Source organism: Nomascus leucogenys, chromosome 6, assembly GCF_006542625.1.
Source record: "Nomascus leucogenys isolate Asia chromosome 6, Asia_NLE_v1, whole genome shotgun sequence".
In the NCBI taxonomy this organism is placed as follows: Eukaryota; Metazoa; Chordata; class Mammalia; order Primates; family Hylobatidae; genus Nomascus; species Nomascus leucogenys.
Window position 1 is genome coordinate 572,626 of NC_044386.1, and position 24,456 is coordinate 597,081.

General features: G+C 62.3%; 1 protein-coding gene across 5 annotated transcripts in view; it reads right to left on the reverse strand.

Annotated features, from left to right (window-relative positions):
• The window catches only part of TPPP (tubulin polymerization promoting protein), a 35,082-nt gene extending 14,866 nt beyond the window's left edge, over positions 1–20,216 (reverse strand). For 3 of the 5 annotated variants that reach the window (XR_004030389.1, XR_004030388.1, XR_004030387.1), the window contains exons 1-2: positions 19,371–19,785; positions 4,333–4,647 (exon numbers count right to left, since the gene is read on the reverse strand). Coding sequence is in view for 2 of the 5 variants with exons in the window: in XM_030813878.1 (XP_030669738.1) it covers positions 4,333–4,643 (311 nt within the window). In the remaining 3 variants the exon portion in view is untranslated. Of the gene's footprint in view, positions 1–4,332; positions 4,648–19,370; positions 19,786–19,822; positions 20,068–20,089 lie in introns of those variants that run through there. The other 2 variants (XM_030813878.1, XM_030813879.1) reach the window with 2 other exon arrangements.
• Positions 20,217–24,456: the final 4,240 nt, after the last annotated feature.

The window sequence follows — 24,456 nt, forward strand, 5'->3', positions numbered from 1 at the left end:
AGGTGGGGAGGTCAGAATCCCTCGGGCCAGGGTCCTAGTCCTGGCCACCTGAGCTGCTGCCTGCTGGACAATCATCTCCCACACGGTGCCCACTCACGGTGCCCAGCCAGCCGACCAGGCTGCCCAGGACTGGGTCTCAGCCTCAACGCTTCCCTGGGCTTGGGCCACAGCTGTCTGCTCCCTCAGACCTTGACCCTCATGGTCTGCCGAGGCTGGCACACCCCAAGGCTGGTCCCGGGCTCCACACTGGGGAGGTGGCTATGCTGCAGCAGGGGGCCAAGCTTTAGCCCCCAAGTGCCTGAGCAGCTCCAGCCCTGCTTCTGAGAACAGGCCCAGACCAGCTGGGGCTCCTCCAGCCTTACCGGGTTGCCAGCACCCCCACAAGCAGGCAGGGTTCCCATCATTCTCCAGATGAGCCACAGCCGCCTAGCCCCACCCACCGCAGGGAGAGTTCTGCGTGTGTGTGCAGGCGTGTGCGTGCAGGCGTGTGCGTGCAGGCGTGTGTGTGCAGGTGTGTGCAGGTGTGCATGTGCACACGTGTGCGTGTGCAGGTGTGTGCAGGCATGTGTGCACGCATGGCCATGTGCACGCACACATGCACCATAGTTTGAAGGCAACTTTCTGCAGAAGGACTCACACCTGGCACCGCACTTGGTGTGTCCGGGCCAGCGCCAAGGCTGTGCGCATGGGGCCGGCCCTGCAGGGCTGATGGCCCCTGGACAGGCTCTTCCCACCTGCCCAGCCCTTCTAGGAGCTTCACCCACAAGCACCATCTCCACACCGCTTTGCCCCGGGTCTGCTCCTGTGTATCCTGGAACACACATTGGGCAGCACAGAGGGCACCCAGGGACTTGTCCCAGATGTGCCCACACGCCCAAGCCTGCTGAGGAGCAGCTGCCAGGGCCCAGGAGCACGGGGCTGGGATCCACGAAGGGGCTGGGTCCCCTCCAAACAAGGACACCTGAGGGGGAGGAGGAGCACTGGGGGGCACAGGGGCCCTGGCGGCCAAGGGGAGGAGCCTGCCCTGCCCGTGCCCACGCAGGCTCTGGACATGGCGACTGTGCCACGAACCCCACCTGCCACTGCATAGGCTAAATATAGCCGACCCAGTTTCCCTCTCCCGGTCCATGTGCCCGGGACACGTCCCCTTGGCAGAGTGAGTTCTGGGCTCAGGACAAGGGCACTGTCTCTGCCAGAGGCTCTGGCCCCTGACCTCCCGGGCACAGCCCAGGTCAGTGCCGCCTGCCCATGGCTGTTGACCCACCAGAGCGGCCCTGGTCACCAGGACCTCCAGCAGCTGGCTGGGGCCATCTACACAGGCCCACACCACATGGCCCGCTGCTGCAGGAGGCTGCAGGTTTCCACCAGGGGACGGTGGGCTGGTCTGTCCTCCAGGCAGCGGCTGGCATAAGCCCTGTGGATGATGTGGGATCTCCAGTGAGCCTGTGGTAGCTGCCCCTCGCCAAAGAGCCCACAAGCGGGGCCTGTACTGCAGAGTCAGGCGCCAGTCACCTCGGCCACAGTCCTGAGGGAGGTGCAGCCCTGACAGTCAGTCCACAAAGGATCTGTGGCCGGGGGGACAGTGAGGGACGCACAGAGTGGCAGGGGGTGCAGTGTGGGGGGTTCCGTGTGGCCAGGGGTGCAGCATGGGGGGTACAGTGTGGCCAGGGGTACAGTGTGGGGGGGTTCAGTGTGGCTGGGGGTGCAGTGTCGGGGGTACAGTGTGGCCGGGGGTGCAGTGTGGGGGGTACAGTGTGGCCGGGGGTGCAGTGTGGGGGGTACAGTGTGGCCGGGGGTGCAGTGTGGGGGGTACAGTGTGGCCGGGGGTGCAGTGTGGGGGGTACAGTGTGGCCGGGGGTGCAGTGTGGGGGGTGCAGTGTGGCCGGGGGTGCAGTGTGGGGGGTGCAGTGTGGCCGGGGGTGCAGTGTGGGGGGTGCAGTGTGGCCGGGGGTGCAGTGTGGGGGGTGCAGTGTGGCCAGGGGTGCCATGTAGCCGGGGGTGCAGTGTGGGGGGTACAGTGTGGCCGGGGGTGCAGTGTGACCGGGGGTGCAGTGTGGCCGGGGGTGCCGTGTAGCCGGGGGTGCAGTGTGAGGGGTACAGTGTAGCCGGGGTGCAGTGTGGCTGGGGGTGTGGTGTGGCCGGGGGTGTGGTGTGGCCAGGGGTGCAGCACGGGGGGTACGGTGTGGCAGGGGGTGCAGTGTGGGGTGTGGTGTGGCCAGGGGTGCAGTGCCAGGGGTACAGGCTGTCGGACGGACCCTCGCGGGCTGAGCCCTAGCCTTTGTTGGGGCCCTGCTGGTCCCCTTGCTCTGGCAGGCTCCTTGTGCCTTCCTGGTCTCCAGAGGCCCCAGGGATGAGTGGTCCTGGGTTATTGTGGGCTCCAACCGCCAAGGTGTCGGCAAATGATGGCCCTGTCTGAGGCCGGGGAGCACAAGACTTCGTGACTACCTGCCCAGAGGGGCCAGCCACAGCCTCCTCTCACACCGGCCAATGGCTGAGCCCATGAGGACGCTGAGGCTAGGAAGCCACAAAGGAGGTTGGTGGGGCCACTGGGACTGGACAGGGTCAAGGATGAGACCAGCTCGTACCCGGGGCCCTGGATGGAGCCTCCCCTCCAGCTTCTCTGGGACTGAGGCTGGGAGTGTCAGGAAGATGAACAGGACTCGCTGGCCCTGGTTGTCCCTGCCGTCCCCTAGAGCTGGGGGAGCCTGCAAGTCAGTCAGCTGAAGAGAGGGTCTGGGTTCAGGCATCCTTCTGAGCGGTTCCACTGCTTTTCTAGCATAACTTTCCAAACCCCAAACGCCCTCAGATGCACTCAGATGTGCCGTACACAACAGGAAGCCCACCAGGACACGCACAGTCCAGGAACACGCACGACCCAGGAGATACCCAAGACGCAGGGGACGTGTGTGACCCGGGAGACACATGTGACATCGCCACGGAGTACAGCAGAGACGGCACAGCTGCGAAGGCCACGGCGCCCACCCAGAGCTGGTAGATGGGGCGCTGGCGCCGCCGAGATGGGCCCCACAGCCTTCAGCACAGGGGCGTCTGACCCACGGCCCAGCCCTTCGCAAAGCCAAGGCCGCAGAGGGGGAAGGTGCAGGAGCTCTGAGATGAAAGAGGTGATGAGGTTGCGGCAATGTAGGAATGAAATACATCACATCGGCCGCAAGTGGACGCAGGTGCAAACCACCGAAATAAAGCCATTACTACACAGGCGGACAGGACAGGGCTGGACACGGCTTGGGGAGAACCACTGCTTTTCTCAGGCGGGATCATGGTGGGGTGTCGGGACATGAGGTGAAATGTGCCGGGGCGTGTGAGGGTGCCTCAGTGTGCTTCCCGGCATTCATCCAGGAGAAGACAGACAATGCGTGACACAGCAACAGACGTGTGCACACATGACACAGAAACACATGCACATGTGCATACGACACAAAAACATGCACACGTGCACACACGACACAAACGCACGTGCACACACGACGCAGAAACACGTGCACACGTGCACACGACGCAGAAACACGTGCGCATGTGCACACACGACGCAGAAACACGTGCGCATGTGCACACACGACGTAGAAACATGCACACGTGCACATGATGCAGAAACACACATGCACACGTGCACACACGACGCAGAAACACGTGCACACGTGCACACCGACGCAGACAAAGCAAACGGCACAATGTGGTTTCAAGGTGGCGGCCGGAGCCGTCTCCTTGGTGCCCTTTGCCGTTTTGGCGCCCGTGGGAATCCTGGGGCAGAAGCAGAGCAGCACAAAGGCTTTGGGAGGGGCTGGGGGACACCCAAACGGCCAGCTCCATGCAGGGGGACACAAGCATCCAACCTCTGAGACTCAGCCCCTGAGCCAGCCCACGGAGGGTCGGGAGCTCTGCCCGCCAGCAGCCACCTGCCCCTCCAGGCTCCAGGCAGGCACTGCCCCCACTCCTGGGGAAGCCCAGTGATCCCAGTCACAGCTCCCTGACTCCGGGGAGCAGCATTCACCCCTAGTCTGCTCCAAGGCCAGACATCCCCTCATAGGCCACCTCCAGTGCCGAAACCCTACACGCCTACGGGGCTGAGAGGAGCCAGGGCTGCCGCTCAGGACTCGGCACTGAGAGGTCCAGCAATGCCCGGACCCCTGCTCCCTGGGGGCCCAGATGGCACATTCAGGCTCCCACGTCTGGGCTGCTTCTGAGAAGGGCGGGGTCTTGAAGCACAACCCCCTCCACTCCCCACCGCCCACTCCCCACAGAACCCACCCGGTGGCTCAGGGCCGCAGACTCCCGTAAGTCAGGTCCCTCGGCCCGTGAGCCCAGCGCACTCACTTGATCTTGCTGAAGACGATGTCCACGTCAGTGACGGTCACGTTCCTGCCGTCGATCACCTGGCAGTCCTTGCACAGCTTCGACCAGTTCTTGCCGTGCATCTCCCTCCCGGTGGCCCTGGTGTCCCCGTGCACCGCAAAGCGCCGGAAGGCCTCCTCCAGGGCACTGAGCTCGGGGGATGCGGCTGCCCCCTCACTGGCACCCTCCGATTCCAGCGACAGCCTCTTGGCCGCCCGGTCCTTCGAGGGGTCCCCCGGAGACTTGGGGGGTGTCCTGTTGGCAGTTTTGGCGGGCTTGGCCTTGTCAGCCATGTCGCTGTGGAGGAAGGACAGGAGAAAGGTGTCACCCGGGCCATGTCCTAGCTGACCCGGGTGCAGCCCAGGAGACCCGCCATACCAACGAGCACCAGGACGTGGTGAGGGCTGAGACGGACAGGCCCTCCCGGGGCTGGGCGTGAGGCCCCTCAGACCCTTGGAGCCCGCTGCCCCGGACACACACGTGTCCAGCCCCGGGCAGAGCGGAGCCAAGCGAGGCCTTGCCCACTGCCGTCATTGGGCCAAGGACCCCCTAAGCCAGATAAAGCCAGCAGCACACAGAGCCCAGGGTGAGAGCTGAGCTGGGTGCCAGGGGCTCCAGGCCGAGGAGGCTCAGGGTGTGACTGGCAGCATCAGAGCCTATCCCAGGTCCCCTCCCCGCCATAGTTCCACTGTCCCTCCTGTGGACGCCTGCTCTGCAGCTCTGGAGGACACCTCGGGATCACACCCTCCCCGGGGTCTGTGACGTGGCTCCTTCCTCCGGGAGGGTCCACAGCAGTCGTGCGACAGCCACTCCCTCCCCAGTGCAGAGCCTCTGACCAGAGATGGAGCTTTAGGCTGGGGAGGGTGCGTGGTGGCCCTGGGGGCACCTCAGGATGCTCTTGCCAGGAGCCCTGGGCCTGCCGAGCCCACGGTGGCCCCGGCCAGGGGAGGGGACTGCGAGTGTGCGGGGCTGAGGCAGTGGTGGGGGCACCGGTGTCAGGGCGCAGGGATGCCCGCCCCCAGAGCAGGCGGCTGGGCTGTGGGGTTGAGAAGACTGAGGGGTGCCACCCAGGCAGGGCTCGGGGACACAGGGCTATGCCACAGGACGGGGCTGCTGAGGCCGCCTCCCCACCACGCATGGGCTCCGGTGAGACCCAGTCAGGCCCTGAAGGACTCAGAGTGAGGTGCTGGACTCAGGGCACGACAGCTGCTTCCCCAAGGGGCCTGGACGCCAGGTCGGCCGTCAGCACTGCACTGAGAGCTGAACGGGGCCTCGGCCCACAGACACAAGAGCTGGTGGGAGGGTCTGTGCCGAGGACACAGGTGCGTGTCCCAACCCTGGGACTCATGAAGCCCTCTCAGATCTGGAGTTCTCAGCGCCAGTCATGGCCAAAGTGTGGCTCTGTCATCGTGGGGGTCCTGAGTGTGGCCCCCGCTGACCTTGAGATCTCACAAATTCCCCCAAAACAGCTGGAAAAAAATCCAGGGACTCTCCCTACACTGAGGACCTTAAGGGCCTCAGGCCCCACCCACTCACCCCTTTCCCTGGAAGGCACCAAAAATGCAGATGCCAACCCAGCGAAGGATGCAGGGGCAGGACCCAGTCGGGGCAGGAACCTAGTGGGGGCAGGATCCTGAGGGGGCAGGGCCGCATCGGGGCAGGATCCTGGTGGGGGCAGGGCCGCGTCGGGGCAGGATCCTGGTGGGGGCAGGGCCGCGTCGTCGGGGCAGGATCCTAGGGGTGGAAGGGCCGGGTCGGGTGTCGAGCCAGGAACAGGCTCCAGTTTTATCGCTGACACCATTTCTTTGTCTGAAACAGGAGCTTCTCACAGGCCTGGCCTGTGTTTCCCCTGGGCCTCTGCAGCAGGGGACGCTGGGCAGGAGGAGCGGTTGGGAAATTACCAGAAGTGATGGTGGGTTTTGTGAGCACCCAGAACAGTGGGGGGCATGCAGGTCAGAGAGAAAGAACCTTCTGGGATGCTTCAAACTCAGGGCTGCGTTCTGTGGTCTCATCTCCCGTGGGGACACGTCTGAACAGAGACTCTTATTCACACACCTCAGGGAGTCATCTGAGAACCTGCACCCCGTGGGGCCCGCCTGGGAGCACAGGGATGAGGGAAGCCCCTCGGAGCCGCCTTCAGGGCTCACTCAGGACGTCCCAGCCCATCAGCACGTGCTTTGCACAAGTTTTTAATAAGCTTAGAGGTTGGCCTTGGAGGGCTGAGCGGGACATAAAGCGTCCGACCCTTGTGAGGCCTTCAGTTGGACAAGTGATAGACAAACAAGCGATGAAACATCAGGCAGTGAGGAGTGAAGAGGAGAAACTGAGGCAGGTCAGAGGGGGGCCAGCAGGCAATTTCAGACCCGGCGGAAGAAGACGCGCGTGAGCAGAGATGCGGACAGGTGGGAGTCACAGTGCGTGAGAACGGTCCAGCCCGCAGCCCCTGCGCCAAGGTGCCCCTGAGCCCCTGCTGGGCAGGCACCACCTGTGCTGGGCTCAGCCCCTCTCAGCACAGCAAGCAGCAGGAGAGCACGGTGGGGGCCATGGGGGAGAAGGCAGAAAGGAACAGGGGTCAGGCCATCGCCAGATCTACCGAAGACAGACACTGGCTTCAAACGTTCTGAGGAAAAATGCTTCCGGCCGGGACTTGGATACCCACGTCCACTGTCCCACTCGGGCTGAGGGGAGCGAGGCCACCTGCAGTGGGTGTGAGCTCAGAGACGTGGCCACACCCCCTGCGGAGGTGCCTGGTGACTGTGAGCTTGCCAGGAAGACAAGGGTGAGAGCCGTCAGGAGCCGAGGAGGAGGAGTAGATGCAGGAACCCACGGGCGTCACACAGGAGTGAGGCCACGGGCGCTTGGGAGGGCTGAGAACCAGGCCCAGGAGGTTCTGGAGGGAAAAGCGGAACCCGTCCCAACTCAGCCCCAGCCTTTCTGCACCAAGGGGCGGAGCAGTGCCGACCTCAGACGCCAGCTGCCAGAAATGCTTCCAAAGCCCGGCTCTGCGTGGGGTGTGTGCTGACGGGTCTCACACGGGACTCGCCTCAGAGCCCATCCGAACTTCACTGTTCTAGGTTCTTATAGTTTTGTTTTACCTCAAACATGCATTAGCTTAACAAAATAGTTTTTAAAAGGTTTTTAAACTAAAATGACAGAATGAATTAGGCGCGACGTGCCTCTGTGGGAAGACAGCCAGGCTGCTGCTGGGTCTGGAGGAGCAGGACGCGGGCCACAAACACGGAACAGGAGCGGAGGAGATGGGAGCGGCACTGTCTGGATCGCTTCATTAGACCCATGTGCTGTTTCCACAATGACGGTAATAAGAATACATTTAATTTTAAGAGAACGTGGAGGTGTCAGACGGACAATGAGCCTGGGCGGGCGCCTCTCCCTTGGCGCTCTCCACCGAGCATGGCATGCGGCTGTGCCAGCTGCTTCTCCTTGGACGGGCAGAGGCCAGGTGTCCTCCACTTTCCCACAGTTTCTGGGCGCAGCGCACTTGAGCCCTGGGTGCAGACCCTCACACCGTTTTCCCTGGAGGCTCTGCTCTTTCACCATGAGGGAAAAGAAGGTCATGTAGCAGAAGAGACTCCAGGAAGACAAACTGCTCACCCAGGGGTCAAAGGACAAGCTCCCAGGCGTGTACCCACCATCTCCACGCGTGTGCCCTGAGCCCCCAGGTGGTTGCTCTGCACTCCCAGGCCTGTGCCCACCATCCCACGTGTGCCCTGAGTCCCCGGGGGTCACCCTGCACTCCCAGGCCTCGGCCCACCATCCCATGTGTGCCCTGAGCCCCCGGGGGTCACCCTGCACTCCCAGGCCTGGGCCCACCATCCCAGCTGTGCCCTGAGCCCCCGGGGGTCACCCTGCACTCCCAGGCCTGGGCCCACCATCCCAGCTGTGCCCTGAGTCCCCGGGGGTCACCCTGCACTCCCAGGCCTGGGCCCACCATCCCAGCTGTGCCCTGAGCCCCCGGGGGTCGCCCTGTACTCCCAGGCCTGTGGCTTGCATCCAGGTGTGCACCTGCACCCTCTCCCACTGGCCGGCACCTCCCTGGTAGGAGGGACATGCCCAGCCCTGCCCTGACCCAGGTGCCTGCTCAAAGCACATGCCCCTTCCCTGGCCAGACTCTATGGGACCACAAGTGGGGCCCGGCCAGGACCTGCTTGGAGGCTGAGCCCACCCCACTCGCGCCCCCAGCCCCAGGGCCTCCCCAGAGAGTCAGGACTACGGCACCTATGGGCTCACCCACGGGTGTGGGCCAGACTGTGTTGTCCAACTGGCATCTTCAAAACAGGCTTGGAAAGGGCAGAAGACGAGGGCAGAGGTGGCACCACAGACCTCAGAGCGGGGCAGGCAGAGGCAGACCCCAGAGGGTGGCTGTCCTGGGGAATGAAGCGTCCTCGCTGGCCGGAGAACGCCTGCCCCAGGTGCGTCACCAGCTCCAAGGACTCAGCCACCCAGGCGGGGCTTTGTCCCAGACACCCCAGGCCCCCTTGGCCCCAACCCCACGGGCTGCCCCTGTTCCCAAGAGGCCCCAGGGAAAATCGCCTGGGCCCCATTTGTCAGAATGAATCTGCCGGGAAACGTCTTCAGACTGGACGCTGGACTGCCCGAAGCCAAACTTACAGAAAAGTTGCCAGAACAGAATTGACAGGTCTGGAGAGACAGCAGCCCCAGCCTCTGATCACAGAGCTGTCCAGGGGCTGGAAACCCGGGTGTCCAGATGGCATCAGTAAGCAGGGCCAGGGGCCAGGCACTAGGACCGACCAGGGCTCTGTCACTAGGAACAGGGGTCTCTCACTTGGGCCAGGGGATTCTCACTAGGACCAGGGGTCTGTCAGTCACTAGGGCCGGGGCCTGTCCCTTGGGCCTGGAGCCTGTTACTAGGGCCTGGGGTCTGTCACTAGCACCAGCTGCTGTTTTAAAGGTAGCAGCAGCCTCAGTGCTCCCTTGTTCACTGCCCACGCCCACGCAGGGATGGCGCTGATAGAGCCCACACGACTGCTCTCCACGTGGACGGCTGTGGGGTGGCTGAGCCTTGCTGGCGGAGGAGGCTGGTGGACAGGCTGTGCTCACATCAACAGCAGTGCCGGGTCAGAGGTGGAGGCAGGAGCCACGGAGCCAGTGGGAGCCACCACTCCTCTCAGCTCATCACCCCTCCCTGGGGCCTGAGACCTCAGAGTCAGTCCTTGGCCCTGCTCAGGCTCTGGCCTCCCTGAGAACCTCTGTCCTGGTCACAAGTGTCCTGCAGGCCCCCTGGGTTGTGCTAGGCAGGACCAGGCCAGGGTGTAACCTCTGACAGCTCCACCTGACCTGGAGAAGCCACCAGCAGCTTCTCCAGCTGCACCTGCTGACCCCCAGAGCTCGCTCCCAGGCAAGTGCCCACGGTGGGACAGCTGCTTGCGCCTCACTCTTCTCATCCTTGAAGAGGTGCAGCCCCCTCCCCATCTCCCTCGCACCCGACGGCCTCATGCAGGCACAGCCGGAGGGAGAAGCTGCCTCTGCGTTCTGAGAAAGACTCTGTGATGGCAGCCGACTGGATTCCACCAGAACCCGAAGGCAAGCATTCCTCGGGAGTGACCAGGCTCGGAGCATCAGGCACGCACACCACACACTCAACCCAGACCTTCTGTTGACTCCGGTTCCCGGGAGCCCTGCCTGCTTCTGCTTGGCAGGAGCCAGGGCTTGTGCCCTGGAGAACTCCCTGTTCAGGGATGACAGTGGGTTCCCTGGTGATTTGGAGGCCTGGGTGGGAGCTGCTTCCTCTACCCCTGGAGATGCTGCCCAGGAGTCCAACGTGCTGGCAGAGGCCGTGCTGGCTCAGACGCCTCTCACCAACCCCTTCCTTCCATGCCCTCAGGGCGCTGGCATCCTGGGAGCTGTGAGGGTCACGCCGCGTTGCAAGCCGATTGGGAAACAGGTTAGGGGGGTGGGGGCCAAGGCGCTCAGCAGTATTCAGGCATCTCTCAGCTGGCAACAGGAGCTATGCTGGGCCTTGCAAGTGGGACTGCATGCCGGGAGCCCCTGGGGGTCCCTGGTCCTCTCTCCACGGGTGGATTCCCATGCGGATACCCCGGCCTCCGCAGGCTCAGCTGGGTGTGCTGCCGCTCTTCAGAACCTTTACGCCTAAGTCCTGTCCAAGGGGAGCACCCTCCACCCCGGGCCGGCAGCCATCACAGCCTTCAGCCCTGCCCAGAGTCCCTGGAGACTGTTGTCACTAAGCCCCACTCCTGTTTAGGAAACCCCAGGGCCAGACCCCACTGCTGGAACGGGGCCCTCTCGCGCCTGCAGGCGGCAAAGCTCCTGATGGCCTGATGGACCCTCCAGTGTCCCACGGCCACAGGTCCCACCTTGACGCCAAGGCTCCGGGATGGCCCCTCTGGAACGCCCAGTGCTCCATCACGACCTGGCCCCAGGACGCCGACTGAGGGAGCGGAGGGGATGGGGACCAGGGGGAAGCAGCAGGTAAATCTGAAGCGCAGGCATGGCGCAGCCCCAAGGGAGACCGGATAGGCGCCTGGCCAGCAGGGCTGAGGGGAAAGTCTCCACTGCACGGCTCCTGCTGGGCCCACGCAGTGTGTTCTGGGCCTCAGCCTGCCCACTGGGCATTCCGCCTGGACAGCTCTCGGCTCCGGAGACCCTCGCTGGTGAACAGGACAGCAACGTCAAAGACCACAGGGACCCAAAGCCCCAGGAGGAAAAGCTGCCCTCACAGGGGAAGGAGTGGACAGAGGCCCTGTGGAGCTCACCCATCCGCCGTCCCTCCAAGGGGCCTCCTAGGACCCGGGAGCCCTGCCCTCCTGCCGAGGAGGCGCTGCCCCGAGTAAACACGGCCAAGGAACAAGGCGGCTCAGGGCCTGCCATGCCCAGGGTGGACACCGCGCCGCCCCGCCAGCCCCCACTCATTTCATTGCCCATTTGAGCGCAGACGGTTCCTGTTTTTCATTATCATTGCAGGGCACTCCTGTTCCGCGGGACTCTCCATGTGAATGGCCCCACTCTTCTCAGCCCAGGCTGCCTGTCAGGCAGTCAGAGCTCCCAGTCAGAACAAAGCTGGCAGTTTCTGAGTCTGTGCACATCCCCCTGCAGCGCAAGACACAGGATGATCAGCCGCTCCAGCCCAGCGTCCCCACGGCACACTCGAGAGCACACCCCACCCAGAGGCCAGACAGGTGCACACGGCCAGGGCCGCCCCAGGATGCACGTCCAGAGAGGTCACAGTCCTGAAAGGCCACAGTCCTGAGAGGTCACCATCCTGAGAGGTCCCCGGTACAGAGAGGTCGCCGGTCCTGTGAGGTCACTGTCCTGAGAGGTCATTGGTCCAGAGGGGTCGCTAGGATGGGGTCTCCAGGCCTGGGCTGAGGCTCTGCTCCATAGAAGACCTGAGGTCGGGTTCCTGCTCTTCAGGGACCCTGAGGGCCAGAGCCAAGCCCAGGCTGAGTGTAGTCCCCAAGGAAGCGGGAGGAGGGCCCGGCCGAGTCCTGTGGCAGCGTCCTCAGCACACCACACTTCTATCCTGGTCGTCTCACATGGCGTCCTCCGGCCATCCTGCACTGGGCCACTCAGGACCCCTGCCACTCACCACAACAGCATGGCCTCAGACCTGGGCAGGACAGGGCAGGCTTTGCACTCTCCTAAGGCTGATGGGGTGGGAGGGCCCCTGCACAAGGAGTCTTCCGGTAAGAGGGGCAGGGGATTTGGGGCTGCGCGGCCCTGGCCACCTCCACTCACCCTTCACCCTCAGAAGAAGAGAGATGGGTGCACAGGAGCTTCTCGGGTCAACAGGGTGCACCCAGCACCCAGCCCCTGGTGCCCTCTGCCTCTGGGAACCACATCTGCAGGGTGTGGTCCTCGCAGCCCTCAGCACGGCCAATCTGGGGACGGCCACCAGAGCCCATCTGCACGCAGGTGTAGGGATGAGAAGGTGGGGCAGTTGCAGAGAAAACCCTCCCAGGCCACACGGCAGATCCCTTCTGAGTGGGAGACTCAGGATGAAGGATGACAGGGAGACGCAGGCGGGAGGATAGAACATTCCAGAGCACTACGGCTGAGTATCCAGGCCACAGACGCCCGGGCTGCCAGGGCCACCAACTTTGCCACCAAATGGCCACCATGGGACGGAGGTGCCAACAGGGCTCCCGGACTCTGCAAAGGACGCTGCGGCGGAGACTCATCCGGGTCTGAGGCTGTCCAAGGCCCAGGTGAGAGTTAAACCACATGCCCAGCCAGTGCCTACCACCCGGGCCAACACCATTTCTCTAAAGCACCACACAGGATGTTCCGCCAACAGAGCATCCCAAAAGGGAATAACATAGAGATCCCGGCTGGCTCATCCCATCCACCACGTCGGAGACTCGGCGGCTACAGATGCGGTGGGACCTGCTTCCGTTAAAGACACCTTCTGTGGGGACAGCCAGGACTCCCACTAGGGGCACAGCAGATTAGAGAACACAGCCGGGATCTCACGGGGGGCACAGTGGGTTACAGGAGAAAGCAGCCGGGGCTCTCACGGCGGGCAGAGCAGGTTACAGAACACTGCAGAACCAGGGGTTGGTCCCTCATCCAGCGCAGCTTCACTGAGTGTCAGATGCACGAGGACCCTGCCCTGCCCCAGCCCACTCACTGCCCTTGGGTTACCCTCGGGGCTCCAGGTCCAGGGCACCTGCAGGCAGCTGGGACCAGGCCAGCTCTGGGCCAGCGGTGGCCCCATCTAATACCCAGAACCTGTGAACGCGACCTTGTTTGGAGAAAGGATCTGGAAATGAGATCATCCCGGATTATCCACAGCTGAGCCCTAAATCCAATGGTGAGAAGAGAAGACGCAGAGAGAAGAGGAGAAGGTGCTACCAGCTGAATTCGTTCCCTCCAAAATCCATGCTGGAACCTAATCCCCATTGTGGTGGCATTAAGAGTTAGAGCCTTTGGGGGATGAGATTGAGCTATGGGCGCCAGGCTCCGGGGATCGACTGAGTGCCTTATCAAAGGGCTGGGGCTGTCTTGGAAGCAGGGAAGGGCCCTTGTCGGACGCCAAGCCTGCAGGTGCCTTAATCTTGGACTCTCCAGCCTCCAGAACTGAGAAGTGAACGTATCATTTCCTAAATTATCATGTACGGTGCTGTTACAGCAACACGCACGGACTAACTCAGTCGACGTGAGGCTGGGACTGCAGTGACGCAGCCACACGCCCAGGACAGCTGGAGCCACTAGGAGCTGGAAGAGGCAGGGAGGGTCCCCCCAAGCCTTCAGAGGAAGCTGACCCCTGAGATGCCTGGACACTGGGCTTCCGGTCTCCAGGACCATGGGGCGGTGCGTTCCTGTTAACCCCGGACCGTGTCAGTTGTCAGCGGCCTCTGGACACGGTGACACAGCAGGTGGGACCAGAAGGTTCAGCACCCCTCATGGGGAACCAAGTCTTTGGAGGCCCTCAGGTGGCACTGAGAGGCCACGGGGGCTCCAGAGGCCCTTGGGGGTCCACCTGAGCCAGGATGGGTGCTAGGCCAGGGCTGCCAACAGCACCTGCCTTCTGAGACCCATCCAGCCTCCAGTTGCCCATTTTTAGGTGGAGAAAGTGAAGGCTGCATACGTGGCTGGCGTGAGGAAAAGTCAGTTGATGGCAATTTGTTGATTTAAGGGAAGGTTCAGCTGCGTCTGCATGCTAAAGGGCTGTCCTCCAGATCAGATTGAGAAGCCTCAGGAAGGTAATGCAAAAGAATTTCTGATGTTCTTGGCGTGGGGGAAATTTGTTACACGGACACAGAAAGCCTTGCCCTGCAGGAAAAGATTCTTAGAAGGCACCAGATTAAGAGAAAGAACTTCTGTTCATTGAAAAATATCATCAAGAGAGTGAAAAGCAAACCCCAGGGTAGGAGATCTTTGCTACACACAACAAATGTTGGCTTCTCTCCAGAATATATGAAGAACCTCTACAGATGAACAGGAAGGAACTCAATACACAAAGGGCAGCTGACTTGAACAGGCCCCTCGGGGACTGGGGTATCCAAGTGCCCAGTGCTCGGCAGGCAGTACTCAGCTTTGTTAGTATGACCAGGAAAATGCAAATCATAAGGCTTCCACACAGCCTCAGAAAAGGCTAAGACATTGCAAAGGCCGACAGTGGCAAGTGCTGGCGAGGACGTGGGTCAACAGGAAACTGTGGGGGCGAATGGCTTTAATCCCTTTGGGAAACTGCTTGACATCATCTGATGAATGTAAAGACAGGCATGATCCCAGACCCAATGGCTCCACTTCCAGATTGACCCAAGAGATTCGTGCCCACGTGCCCCAAAGAACATCCCAGGAATGCCCACGACAGCTTCATCCCTAGTTGCCAAGAAAGGGAAACCGCGTGGACACACGCCTGCTGACAGTACGGCGGTCTGAGGGACAGCGGGCATCCCCGCGGGAGTGTGGGGGGCTGAGCACGAGCGCCTGGGGCTCCTCAACGCAGTGTGGATGGACCACTCGCAGACACTATTGATCCACGTGAGCCAGCATAGCAGTGTGCCCACCGCGTGGCTTCTGGTTAAACGTTAAAAACACGTGCAAAGCCACAACATGGTGCTCAGGAATTGGAGCTTCGACGGGAAAACGGACGGTGAGTAAGACCCCATCCCACTCCCGGAACACGAAGAGAGGCAGCCCAGAACAGCTGGCACTAGAACTGCAGGTGGACTGTGCCAGGTGCCAGGTGGGGCTCTCACAGCAGGTGGCTTGGGGACACGTGGGCACTGGCGAAGGTGGCAGGAACAAGCGTGGTGGGAGGTGAGGCTGAGATGAGCTTCACCCCAGTAGCTCCGTCCACGGCCCAGGTTCCTCAGGCACTGAGAAGGCAGAGGTGCCACTCCGCCAAGGGGCAGAGGAAACCAGCCCTTGGGCAGCCTTAGGAGAAGTGGGGGCCGGTGTGCGCAGGAGAGGGTGGGCGCCCCAGAAGCAGCCACGGTGGCCAGGTCACCTGTGAGATGCCATGGGTGGGAGATGCAGGTGGCTGTGCAGTGGTGCCCTGGGCTCAGGGGGAGGGGCTGGGTCAGGTCCCCGGGTCTGGTTGGGGCCTGGACATGGCTCCCTGGCCCTGAGGCACCAGCAGCACTTCTGAGTCGGGTGGGACTGGCCTGGTGTGTTTCTGGGCGGGGATCCAGTGTGAGCGGGTGAACAGTGAGTGGCGGCCATGGGCACGCTGAGGTAAGCACACTTCGCACAGCTCTGTGGCCCAGGAAGGCGTGTCACATGCTTCCTGACAAGGCGGAGGGTGCTGGGAGCTCGCCTGTGTCAGACGTGAGGGCACTTGGACCAGAGCCTGGGTTTGAAGCCACGTCCATACCCCATACGGTGCTCGCTGCTCCTGGCCCCACTGACTGATGACTGATGGCCAGAGGGAGGCAGCAGGTGTGTGAAGTCGCCTGGCAGGTGCAGCTGTTGGTGGCATTCCCCGGGCAGAGGCCACGTTGGACATTTGTGAACACACAAGCAGGGCGGGGTTACAGGTTATAGGATCTGGGAAATGTGGTCTGTGATGCCATGCGCCCTGGGGGATCACGTGGAGCCCACATGGGCAGGCACCTTTTATCACGCCAAGAAGTCAGATGTGGGACACAGAGCCTGCCCGGAGGAACGCACACACCAATCCCTTCCCTGAGCCGCACTGAACAGGGAAAGGGCTCCAGGTGGCCTTAACTGCTGGGCTTAAAGAACCTCCCATCCCTTCCAGAACCTCAGTGTTAAAGGACGTCAGCACGACTGCGTTCCTCTGATGAGGCGCTCACCCTTCCACAACGGCGGGGAGAAGCCCGGCTTTCTGAACGGATGAGGCTGCAGAAGGCAGTTGGTATGATGCAAAGACAGAAAGCTGCTGTCTGCTTCCACTCTTTTGAAAGATTTTTTATATTTCTTCCCCAAAGGAAGTCATGCGTTTGGACATTTAGACATTAAATTACAATTCGCAATTAAGTTGCGCTTGCACAGTTAAAGGAGAAACGTGGAACCCAGAACAGTCTTAATTCACGTATCAGGAAACAAGAATTAGGGACAGCTGATGTTTCTCTTTATTCTTTTTCTGAGACCCACGTGCCACTTTCCTGCGGGGCGCTGCCCTTCCCCAGGTGTGATTCCAGGGGGCTGCAGACTACAGAACCCGCCCCTCCCCTGGATCCAGCAGGGCCAATCAAAGCTATTCCCAGGCAGGGCCCTGCAGCGCTGGGGAAGGTCCTCCCCACTGAGGAGGTGCTGCTGAGCTGATATGCCCTGGAGGCCTGGTGGGGAGATGGCCTGGAGGTGAAATGCCCAGGATGGGGAAGCCCTAGGGAGGGAGAAGCCCTGGGCGGAGGAACCCTGGGGGTGGGGAATGCCCTGGTGAGGGGGAAATCCCCTGGGGGGGATGCACTGGGGAGGGGGATTCCCTGGGGAAGGGGATACCCTGGGTGGAGATGCCATATGGGATGGAAGCCCTGGGTGGGGGGGGATGCCCTGGGTGGGGGACCATCTGAGTGGGGGTCATCCGGGTGGGGGGATGCCCCAGGTGGGGGCTGCCCCAGGTCGGGGATCATCTGGGTGGCGGTTGCCCGGGTGGGGGATCATCTGGGTGGGGGATCATCCAGGTGGGGGATCATCTGGGTGGGGGATGCCCTGGGTGGGGGATGCCCCGGGTGGGGGATCATCTGGGTGGGGGCTGCCCTGGGTGGAAGATTTTATCGGGGGATGCGGTGGGTTGTGGTCCTCTGGCACCCCAAACACACACATACCAAGAAGAAGCTGGTCTCCCTAGGAGGAGTATCCAGGCAGGGCAGCTTGGGGTTTGGCTCCTGGATGCTGGGGACAAGGTCTTAGGCAGCTCCACCCCTTCCTTCCCAGGAAACACCTTTTGCTCCAGCAGTAGGAACTAGGCATGTGTAGATTCTGCTGCCTGATCCTGGCTCCTGGCTGAGGGTTTGTGGGCTCAGATGGACTTGACACCCGGCCACAACCCTCCTGGGCACAGCCTTCTGTCTCCCCCAGCCCAGGCGGAGGCAATGAGCAACGCTCCTCACCCAGAGTGTTTTCCCGAAGGCACTTCTGCCTGAGGACCCCAGGCTGGGCCAGGTACTGCAGGGCGCTGACCAGCACTGGCCTGGGGGCCCCAAGAGCCCCAGATGGCATCCCTCTCACACACTCCTCCTGTCTCACCAACAGCTATAAATAGACTCGGCTCTCTGCTGGCACGGCCTTTCCCAAGGAAGCTTTTAATTCTCAGTGTCCTCTGCAGGGAGTGGCTCCCACAGGCCTGGGAGGGAACAGACTGCCTGAGTCTCCAGAGAGCTCCCCGGTCTCCATCTGCGATGGGTGATCCTAATTTTCTTTAGGAAGTTCTGAGCCCTGCGTGTGGCGCTTTGGCCTTCGTGCCCACGGAGGCCCCCTACAGCCCCTCCCTCCAGGCCCTGCCCAGCCCAGTGCAGGAACCCTGTTTACCGATTCCCAGGCCTAGGGCAGCCGCTGCCAGTGTGAGGCCGCAAATTAGGGTAGAGGGGTCAAAAAGAAGCCCCTTTTGACCATTTCTATGAGCCTTCTATGCTCATTTCCACAGTGAGCATTTATAACCTCGTATAATCGCTAAAACATTCATTGCAACTTCAGGGAATGCGGGAAGATGGACCAACCGCAGCCGTAAGATTAAAATGCAGCCAGTGACCAGCGGAGCTTCCTCCACGCACACGCGGTCCAATCCCCATGACTTCATGTTTTGTGAAGATGCAGAGCGAGTTCATGCCGGCGCCTTTCTGAATCAGAGATCCCTTTAGGAACCATGAAAGCTGCAGACCCCTCCCGGGAAAACGCACACACCCTCCTGGAGCTCGTCTTCTGCAGCCGCTCCCGGAGCCCGCCCCTCCCCCACAGGCCCTCCGAGGATCACGTGGTGGGGAGGCGCTGGCACCGAGCTGCTGACAGGCGCGAGAGCCCAGTTCAAGGCGCCGGCATCAGGCTGCAGCTGCCTTACTCCCCTCCACTTCCTGCCCCTTCCCGGCCTCGGTCCAGCCCCATCTCCTAGCACCAGGCCACAGGGAGCTGGGTCACCTGCTAGGGGCAGGGGCTGGCTGGGCGCGGGGGCAGACCTGTCCCCCTGAGAAGTCAGGCGGGGAGGGCGGAGGGGCCCAGTCCTCTGTCGGGTCCCCCAGGGGCCGCAGAAGAGCCAATAAACATGCCAGGTGGATCAGCGGTGACACTGAGAGGGAACGCAACCACCCATCAAAACAGCAGCCCCCCAAACCCCATCAAAACAGCAGCCCCCCAAGCCCCCATCAAGACAACAGCCCCCCAACCCCTATCAAAACAGCAGCCCCCCAACCCCCTATCAAAACAGCAGCCCCCTCAAGCCCTCATCAAGACAACAGCCCCCCAACCTCTATCAAAACAGCAGCCCCCCCCTATCAAAACAGCAGCCGCCCAACCCCTATCAAAACAGCAGCCCCCAACCCCCTATCAAAACAGCAGCCCCATCAAGCCCCCATCAAGACAGCAGCCCCGCAACCCCCCATCAAAACAGCAGCCCCCAACCCCCTATCAAAACAGCAGCCCCAATCCCCTATCAAAACAGCAGCCCCCCAATCCCCATCAAAACAGCAGCCCCCAACCCCCTATCAAAACGGCAGCCCCCTAAACCCCCATCAAAACGGCAGCCCCCAACCCCCTATCAAAACGGCAGCCCCCCAACCCCCTATCAAAACGGCAGCCTCCCAACCCCCATCAAAACGGCAGCCTCCCAACCCCCTATCAAAACAGCAGCCCCCAACCCCTATCAAAACAGCAGCCCCCAACCCCCTGTCAAAACGGCAGCCCCCCAACCCCCATCAAAACAGCAGCCCCCCAACCCCCTATAAAAACAGCAGTCCCCCAACCTCTATCAAAATAGCCTCCCAATCCCTATCAAAAAAGCAGCCCCCAAACCCCCATCAAGACAGCAGCCCCCCCAAACCCCCATCAAGACAACAGCCCCCACCAAACCCTTATCAAAACAGCAGCCAGCCACTGCCCGGGAGGGACGGGCTTCTCACCTCCCTGGGCTCCGTTTACGTAACCGAAACCGCAGAATAAAGGGCTCCTCAGATCCTCGGGCGCTGCTCCCAGGGGTGCGGGAAGATGTCCCGGCAGCGCCTCTCCATCGCCACAGGCCCGCGGACGGTAGCCAAGGCCCGGGGAAGCTGGAGGCTCTGCGGGGGGCGGTCTGACAGCCCCACCTGCCAGGACGCGGTGGTGTCAGGACCCCGAGACGGGCCGTTTCTGTAGCCAGGGATCTCTCAAAACCTGCTGCGGGCAGTGGCTTCATTCCAGCCCCCCACGCCCTTATTTCCCACGCCTCACACTGGCGGCGGCACCCTAGGCCTGGGAATAGGGAAACGGTTCGAGCCCCGGGCTGGGGAGGGCCCGGAGGGAAGGGCTGCAGGGGCGTCCCTGGACGCGAAGAAAGGCCAAAGCGCCGGCGCAGGGCCCGGAGACGGTGACAGACCTGTCCCTGGCGCGGCCGACGGTGACCCCCGCCCGTGGCCTTTGCGAAGCCTCCCTGCAGCCTCCGGGCACGGAGCGCGCAGCGTTGAACTCCGGGCATCCCAATCCGACCGCGCAGGGACGCGCGGGGCGGCCCGGGAAGGGGGCTCGGGGGAGCGCGGAGGGTAGGGGCTGCGGCGCAGGTGGCTGCTGGGGCTGACGGGCCCAGTCTGCGCCCCCGGGTGCCCCCCGCGCCGCGCCCGCAGGACCGAGCCCCGCGCCCGCTTACCTTGGAGACGCAGCAATTGCAGCGGAGGCGCCTCCGCGACTCGGCCGCGCGCGACCCGGTGCTCAGCGGAGCTTTCCAGCCGCCGCCCCGCGCACGCCCGACCCTCCCGTCCCGCCCAGCCCCGCCCAGCCCGGCCCCCGGGCCCGCCCCCGGCCCCCAGCGTCCCGCGCCCGCCCAGCGCCCCGCCCCGCGCGCTCATTGGCAGCCCCGCCCCCGCCGCCCCACCCTGCCCGGGAAACGCGCGGGGTGCACCGAGGCCTCTGCCTTACAAGGCCGGCTCCGCGCAGGCCCCGCCGGCCGCCGGGTATCTGCTCAGCGCAGGGCGCGGCGGACCCGCGGGCCGTGGGAACCGCTGGGCAGTGGCGGCTGGGCCCCTCACCTGGCTCTGGGGCCCCCCCGGGGCGACCGGACCCCGATCTCTGCGCCCCGCAGGACGCGCGTTGACGGTGCGGCAGGGGATGGATGAGCGCGGCCGCGGCCTCCTGGGGTGGGGTGGGTTGGCGGCGGGGGGCGGGAGGACAGTGCGGGGCGACCCCCGCCAGCGCCCGGTACTTTAAGGAGCCGCAGACTGTGCAGGGAAGCGGCAGGGCCGGGCTGTGAGGGTGCTCGGACCCCAAGGTGGGGCGCAGGCTGGGGACTGGGCGCCCAGGTGGGGGCAGCGCGGCCGGGGGTCGATCTGAGCAGGGAGCCGGGTCCGTGCCTGGCACCGAGCGCAGCTGCCCAGGACGGGGCCGCCCTTCCCGCAGAAGCGGAGAGGCAGAGCGCGCACCCCTGTCCCCGGCCTCAGCCTCCGTTCTCCCTGCAGGTCGCCAGTGTGCAGCGCCACCATCCCGGCCGCTCTTCTAATCTCGCCTTTCTCGGGGCACCTGCGGCCCCGCCCCCCGAGACAGGCTTTGCGGAGGGGGCTCATTAGGCCCGGGGCTGCCCGGCCCTCTGCAGGAGTTGGCTCCGTACAAGGTTCCGGGGCTGGGCTGACAGGGCGGTTCTGTGGTGCTGGGACTTGAGGGGTACAGGGGCACCTGCCTTGGAGGAGGCCGAGGCGCAGCCCCCCAGGAGGAAGGGGTGCCTCTGGTGACTTCCAGCTGGACTGTGTCTGGTGCAGCTGAGCTCCTCCCCCAGCCCCGGCTCTGTCCCTGCACCAGGTGTCCAGCAGGCCCTGGAGCCAGCAAAGGCAGAAGCGGAAGTTGGGGTGCTGGGTGCTGGGCAGGGGGTGCTGAGGCCTCGGAGCCCTGCGACTTGGCCCCCACCCACCCCACGGTGGTCCCGCGCCCCACACTTCCTCTCCTGTGGCTTCTCCTTCCACTCAGAGCTGCCCAGAGATGGGCTTCTGTCTAATTCTTTTGAGAAATTCCACACTCGCAGCAGGGAAGTAGGGAGACCCCCGAAGCTGTGCAGCCGCCACGCTGCGGCTCCTGCTTCCCTCCTGCTTGGGTGCGGACTCGGCTGCCTTCTGGTCCCCCGGAGCCCGGAGCGCCTCCCCCTCGGGCAGCTCCTACTAACAGCATCAATGAAATAATGAAATAATCTCTCCTTGGTGTGTTCTTACTGTCCTATTAGGCACAAGGTGATTCTTCAGTGCCTTTTTCAAAACGTGTACAAACTCTCTTGACATAAATGCGGTGAGTTTACAATAAAATCGCAGTGGGAGGTAACATCAGGCTTCAGAGGCAGACATGGTCCTGGAGCCTTTGGGAGGAGAGGAGAGGAGAGGCAGCGGGCGCGGGGTGGCGACCAGGGGGCTGAGCCAGGTCTCGGCAGGAGGACAGAGCTGAGCCTTGGGCTGCCCTGGCCCCTGCGCAGGACACACAGTGACCGGGGCTGGGGTGGGCACCCTGGTTCTACCGTCGGGAGTCGGCGTGTTCATGGAGTCTGTTTCCTTGTCTGTGGGTGAAATTTTGGTTTGGGGTCGGGGATGTGTTATTTCCCAGTGACAGTGGGTTCAGTCAGCACTTACAAAATCACCAGAAACAGGCACAGGATCTTGCTCCCGGGAGAGGTGGATCCTGATTCGGGACTCAAGGCTCTTCACCTGGCCATGGCTGCCTGTCCAGTGCCCCTTCCTGGGCCCCAGCTCTTGCTCCACCGCCAGACCTGGACATCCTCCATTAACCCTGCAATTACTGAAAACCGACTCACAGCCAATGATGTGATCCACGCCAAATATCCCATTATGATATGTTTCCTGGGGCTCCTTCGAAAATCACTACAAATGGGTTGAACAACAGGGCTTTCCTCTTAGGGCTTAGGAGGCCAGAAGTCTGACATCAAGGCCTGTGCGATCCGGAGGTTCCCACTTCTTCCAGCTTCTGTGGCTCCAGGCGGTCCTGGGCGGTGGCCACGTGGCTCCACCTCTGACCCTGTCCTCCTGGGGCCTCCTCCCCTGAGTTTGTGTCTGTCTCCTCCTTTGCTTCTCAGGACACCTGTCACTGGATTTAAGGACCACCAGGATAAGCTAGGATAATATCAAAATCTTTAATCGAATTACATCTACAAAGATCCTATTTTAAAGTGAGGTCTTACTCTGAGGTTCTGGGTCGATGTGAATTTTTTGGGTGGGGGTCACTACCACCCCAGCACCAGTGCTTTTCCCAGCTCCACCTGAGGCACCGTGTCAGTGGCCGGGAGCGTTCACCAGGATGCCTGCCTGCAGCTGTTTCCACGGCTTTCTGGACAGGTTCTGTGTCCACGGTTGGGAGCACCAGGCCTGGCAGCTGTCACATAGGAGGCCGGCTCTCAGGGACAAGCCCCTGCTGCCCGGCACCCACGCCCACCCCTGCCTGGGTTTGGGGTTGGGTTTTGTGGGCAGAGGTTCAGGCTGACAGTGGAGGTTGGGAAGGGCAGACACAGCGTGGTGGGTAGCACTGGAAGCCCTGGGTGGAAGGGATGGCAGGAGACGCTGAGCCATGCGGGTCTGCAGTGGGAGACCAGGACGGGAGCCCAGGTCCATTGGGAGGCCCCGTGCTGAAGACAGACGGAGGCACAGGGAGCGGGGTAGCAATGGACTCATGAGGATAGCAGCAGACATGAAAAGGCCTCCGAGGCCAAGTGTGGGGATGCCGGGTCCCAGCACTGAGGTAGGGCCGCTCCCACCAGGCCTGCAGCTGGACCTGCCAGGTGTCCACCCACCCGTGGCAGCTGAATGTCCTTTGACAGTCTATGGGCTGAGCAGCTTCTTTGGGCCCCGTGGGGGTGTGTCCCACAGCAGGTGAGCAGTCAGGGCCCCTTCAGAACCCTAACCAGCTCCTGTGTGGGTCCTGGGCTGGGGACAAGCTACAGCCTGGGTGCATGGGGTCAGAGGGGGTGGTCAGTGAAGTAACGACGTGCCTGCCTGGGTGTGGGGCCTGGGAAGGCTCATGGGGGTGTTGAAGCAGCTCCCATGGGTCCTTGGCAGCTTAGGTAAAGTGTCTGCCAGGATGTGTGTGTGCACATGTGTGTGAGAGTGTGTGCACATGCATGCATGTGTTTGTGCATTCCTGTGTGTGAATGTGCACCTGTATGTGTGAGCATGCATGCTGGTGTATGTACATTGGTATGTGTTCAGCTGTATATGTTCAGCTGTGTGTCTATTTGTGTGTCTCTGTGTGTTTGCACGAGTGTGTCTGTCTGCGTGTGCCTGTGTCTCTGTATGTGTGTGCATGTGTGTTTGCACCTGTATGTCCAAGTGCCTGTGTCTGTGTGTGTGTGCATGTGTCTGTGTGCCTGCGTGTGCCTGTGTGTGCATGGGCCTGTGTGTCTTTGTGTGTCTGCACCTGTGTGTGTTTGCACCTGTGTGTGTGCACGTGCCTGTGTGTGTTTGCACCTGTGTGTGTGCACGTGCCTGTGTGTGTTTGGGCTATGATTGCATCTGGTTATTTTGTTTAAAGAAGCCAAGTTCAATTCTGGGGTTGGAATTGCTGTGGAACATGGAATTAAAGTGCAGGTTCTGGGTCTTGCTGCCAGGGAGTGACTCTGGCTCCACTATCACAGGCCTGTGACCCAGAGAATGGCAGTTGAGCCTTGTGGCCTCACTGTTGCCACTGGTCAGAGGCTGATGAGGAGGGGAAGCCAAATGGGGGGTGTTCAGCCCTAGGCAGAGCTGCTTGGAGCACATTCTTAATACGCCAGCCATTGCTACCTCAGTTCCACAGCTGATGTTAGGGAAGAAGGATGCGGGGCACGGCAACAGGACAGTGTGCTGGGCAGGAAAGATGTGGACAGGAGCCCATGCCTGGCAGAGACACGGAGGACCAGAGAGAGGATGGCGTCACAGAGCGGAGGGCCGCAGAGAAGGGAGGCACTGTGTCTGCAGTGGACGGACAGCTGAGGGCCGCAGAGAAGGGAGGCACTTGTGTCTGCAGTGGACGCAGAGCTGAGGGCCACAGAGAAGG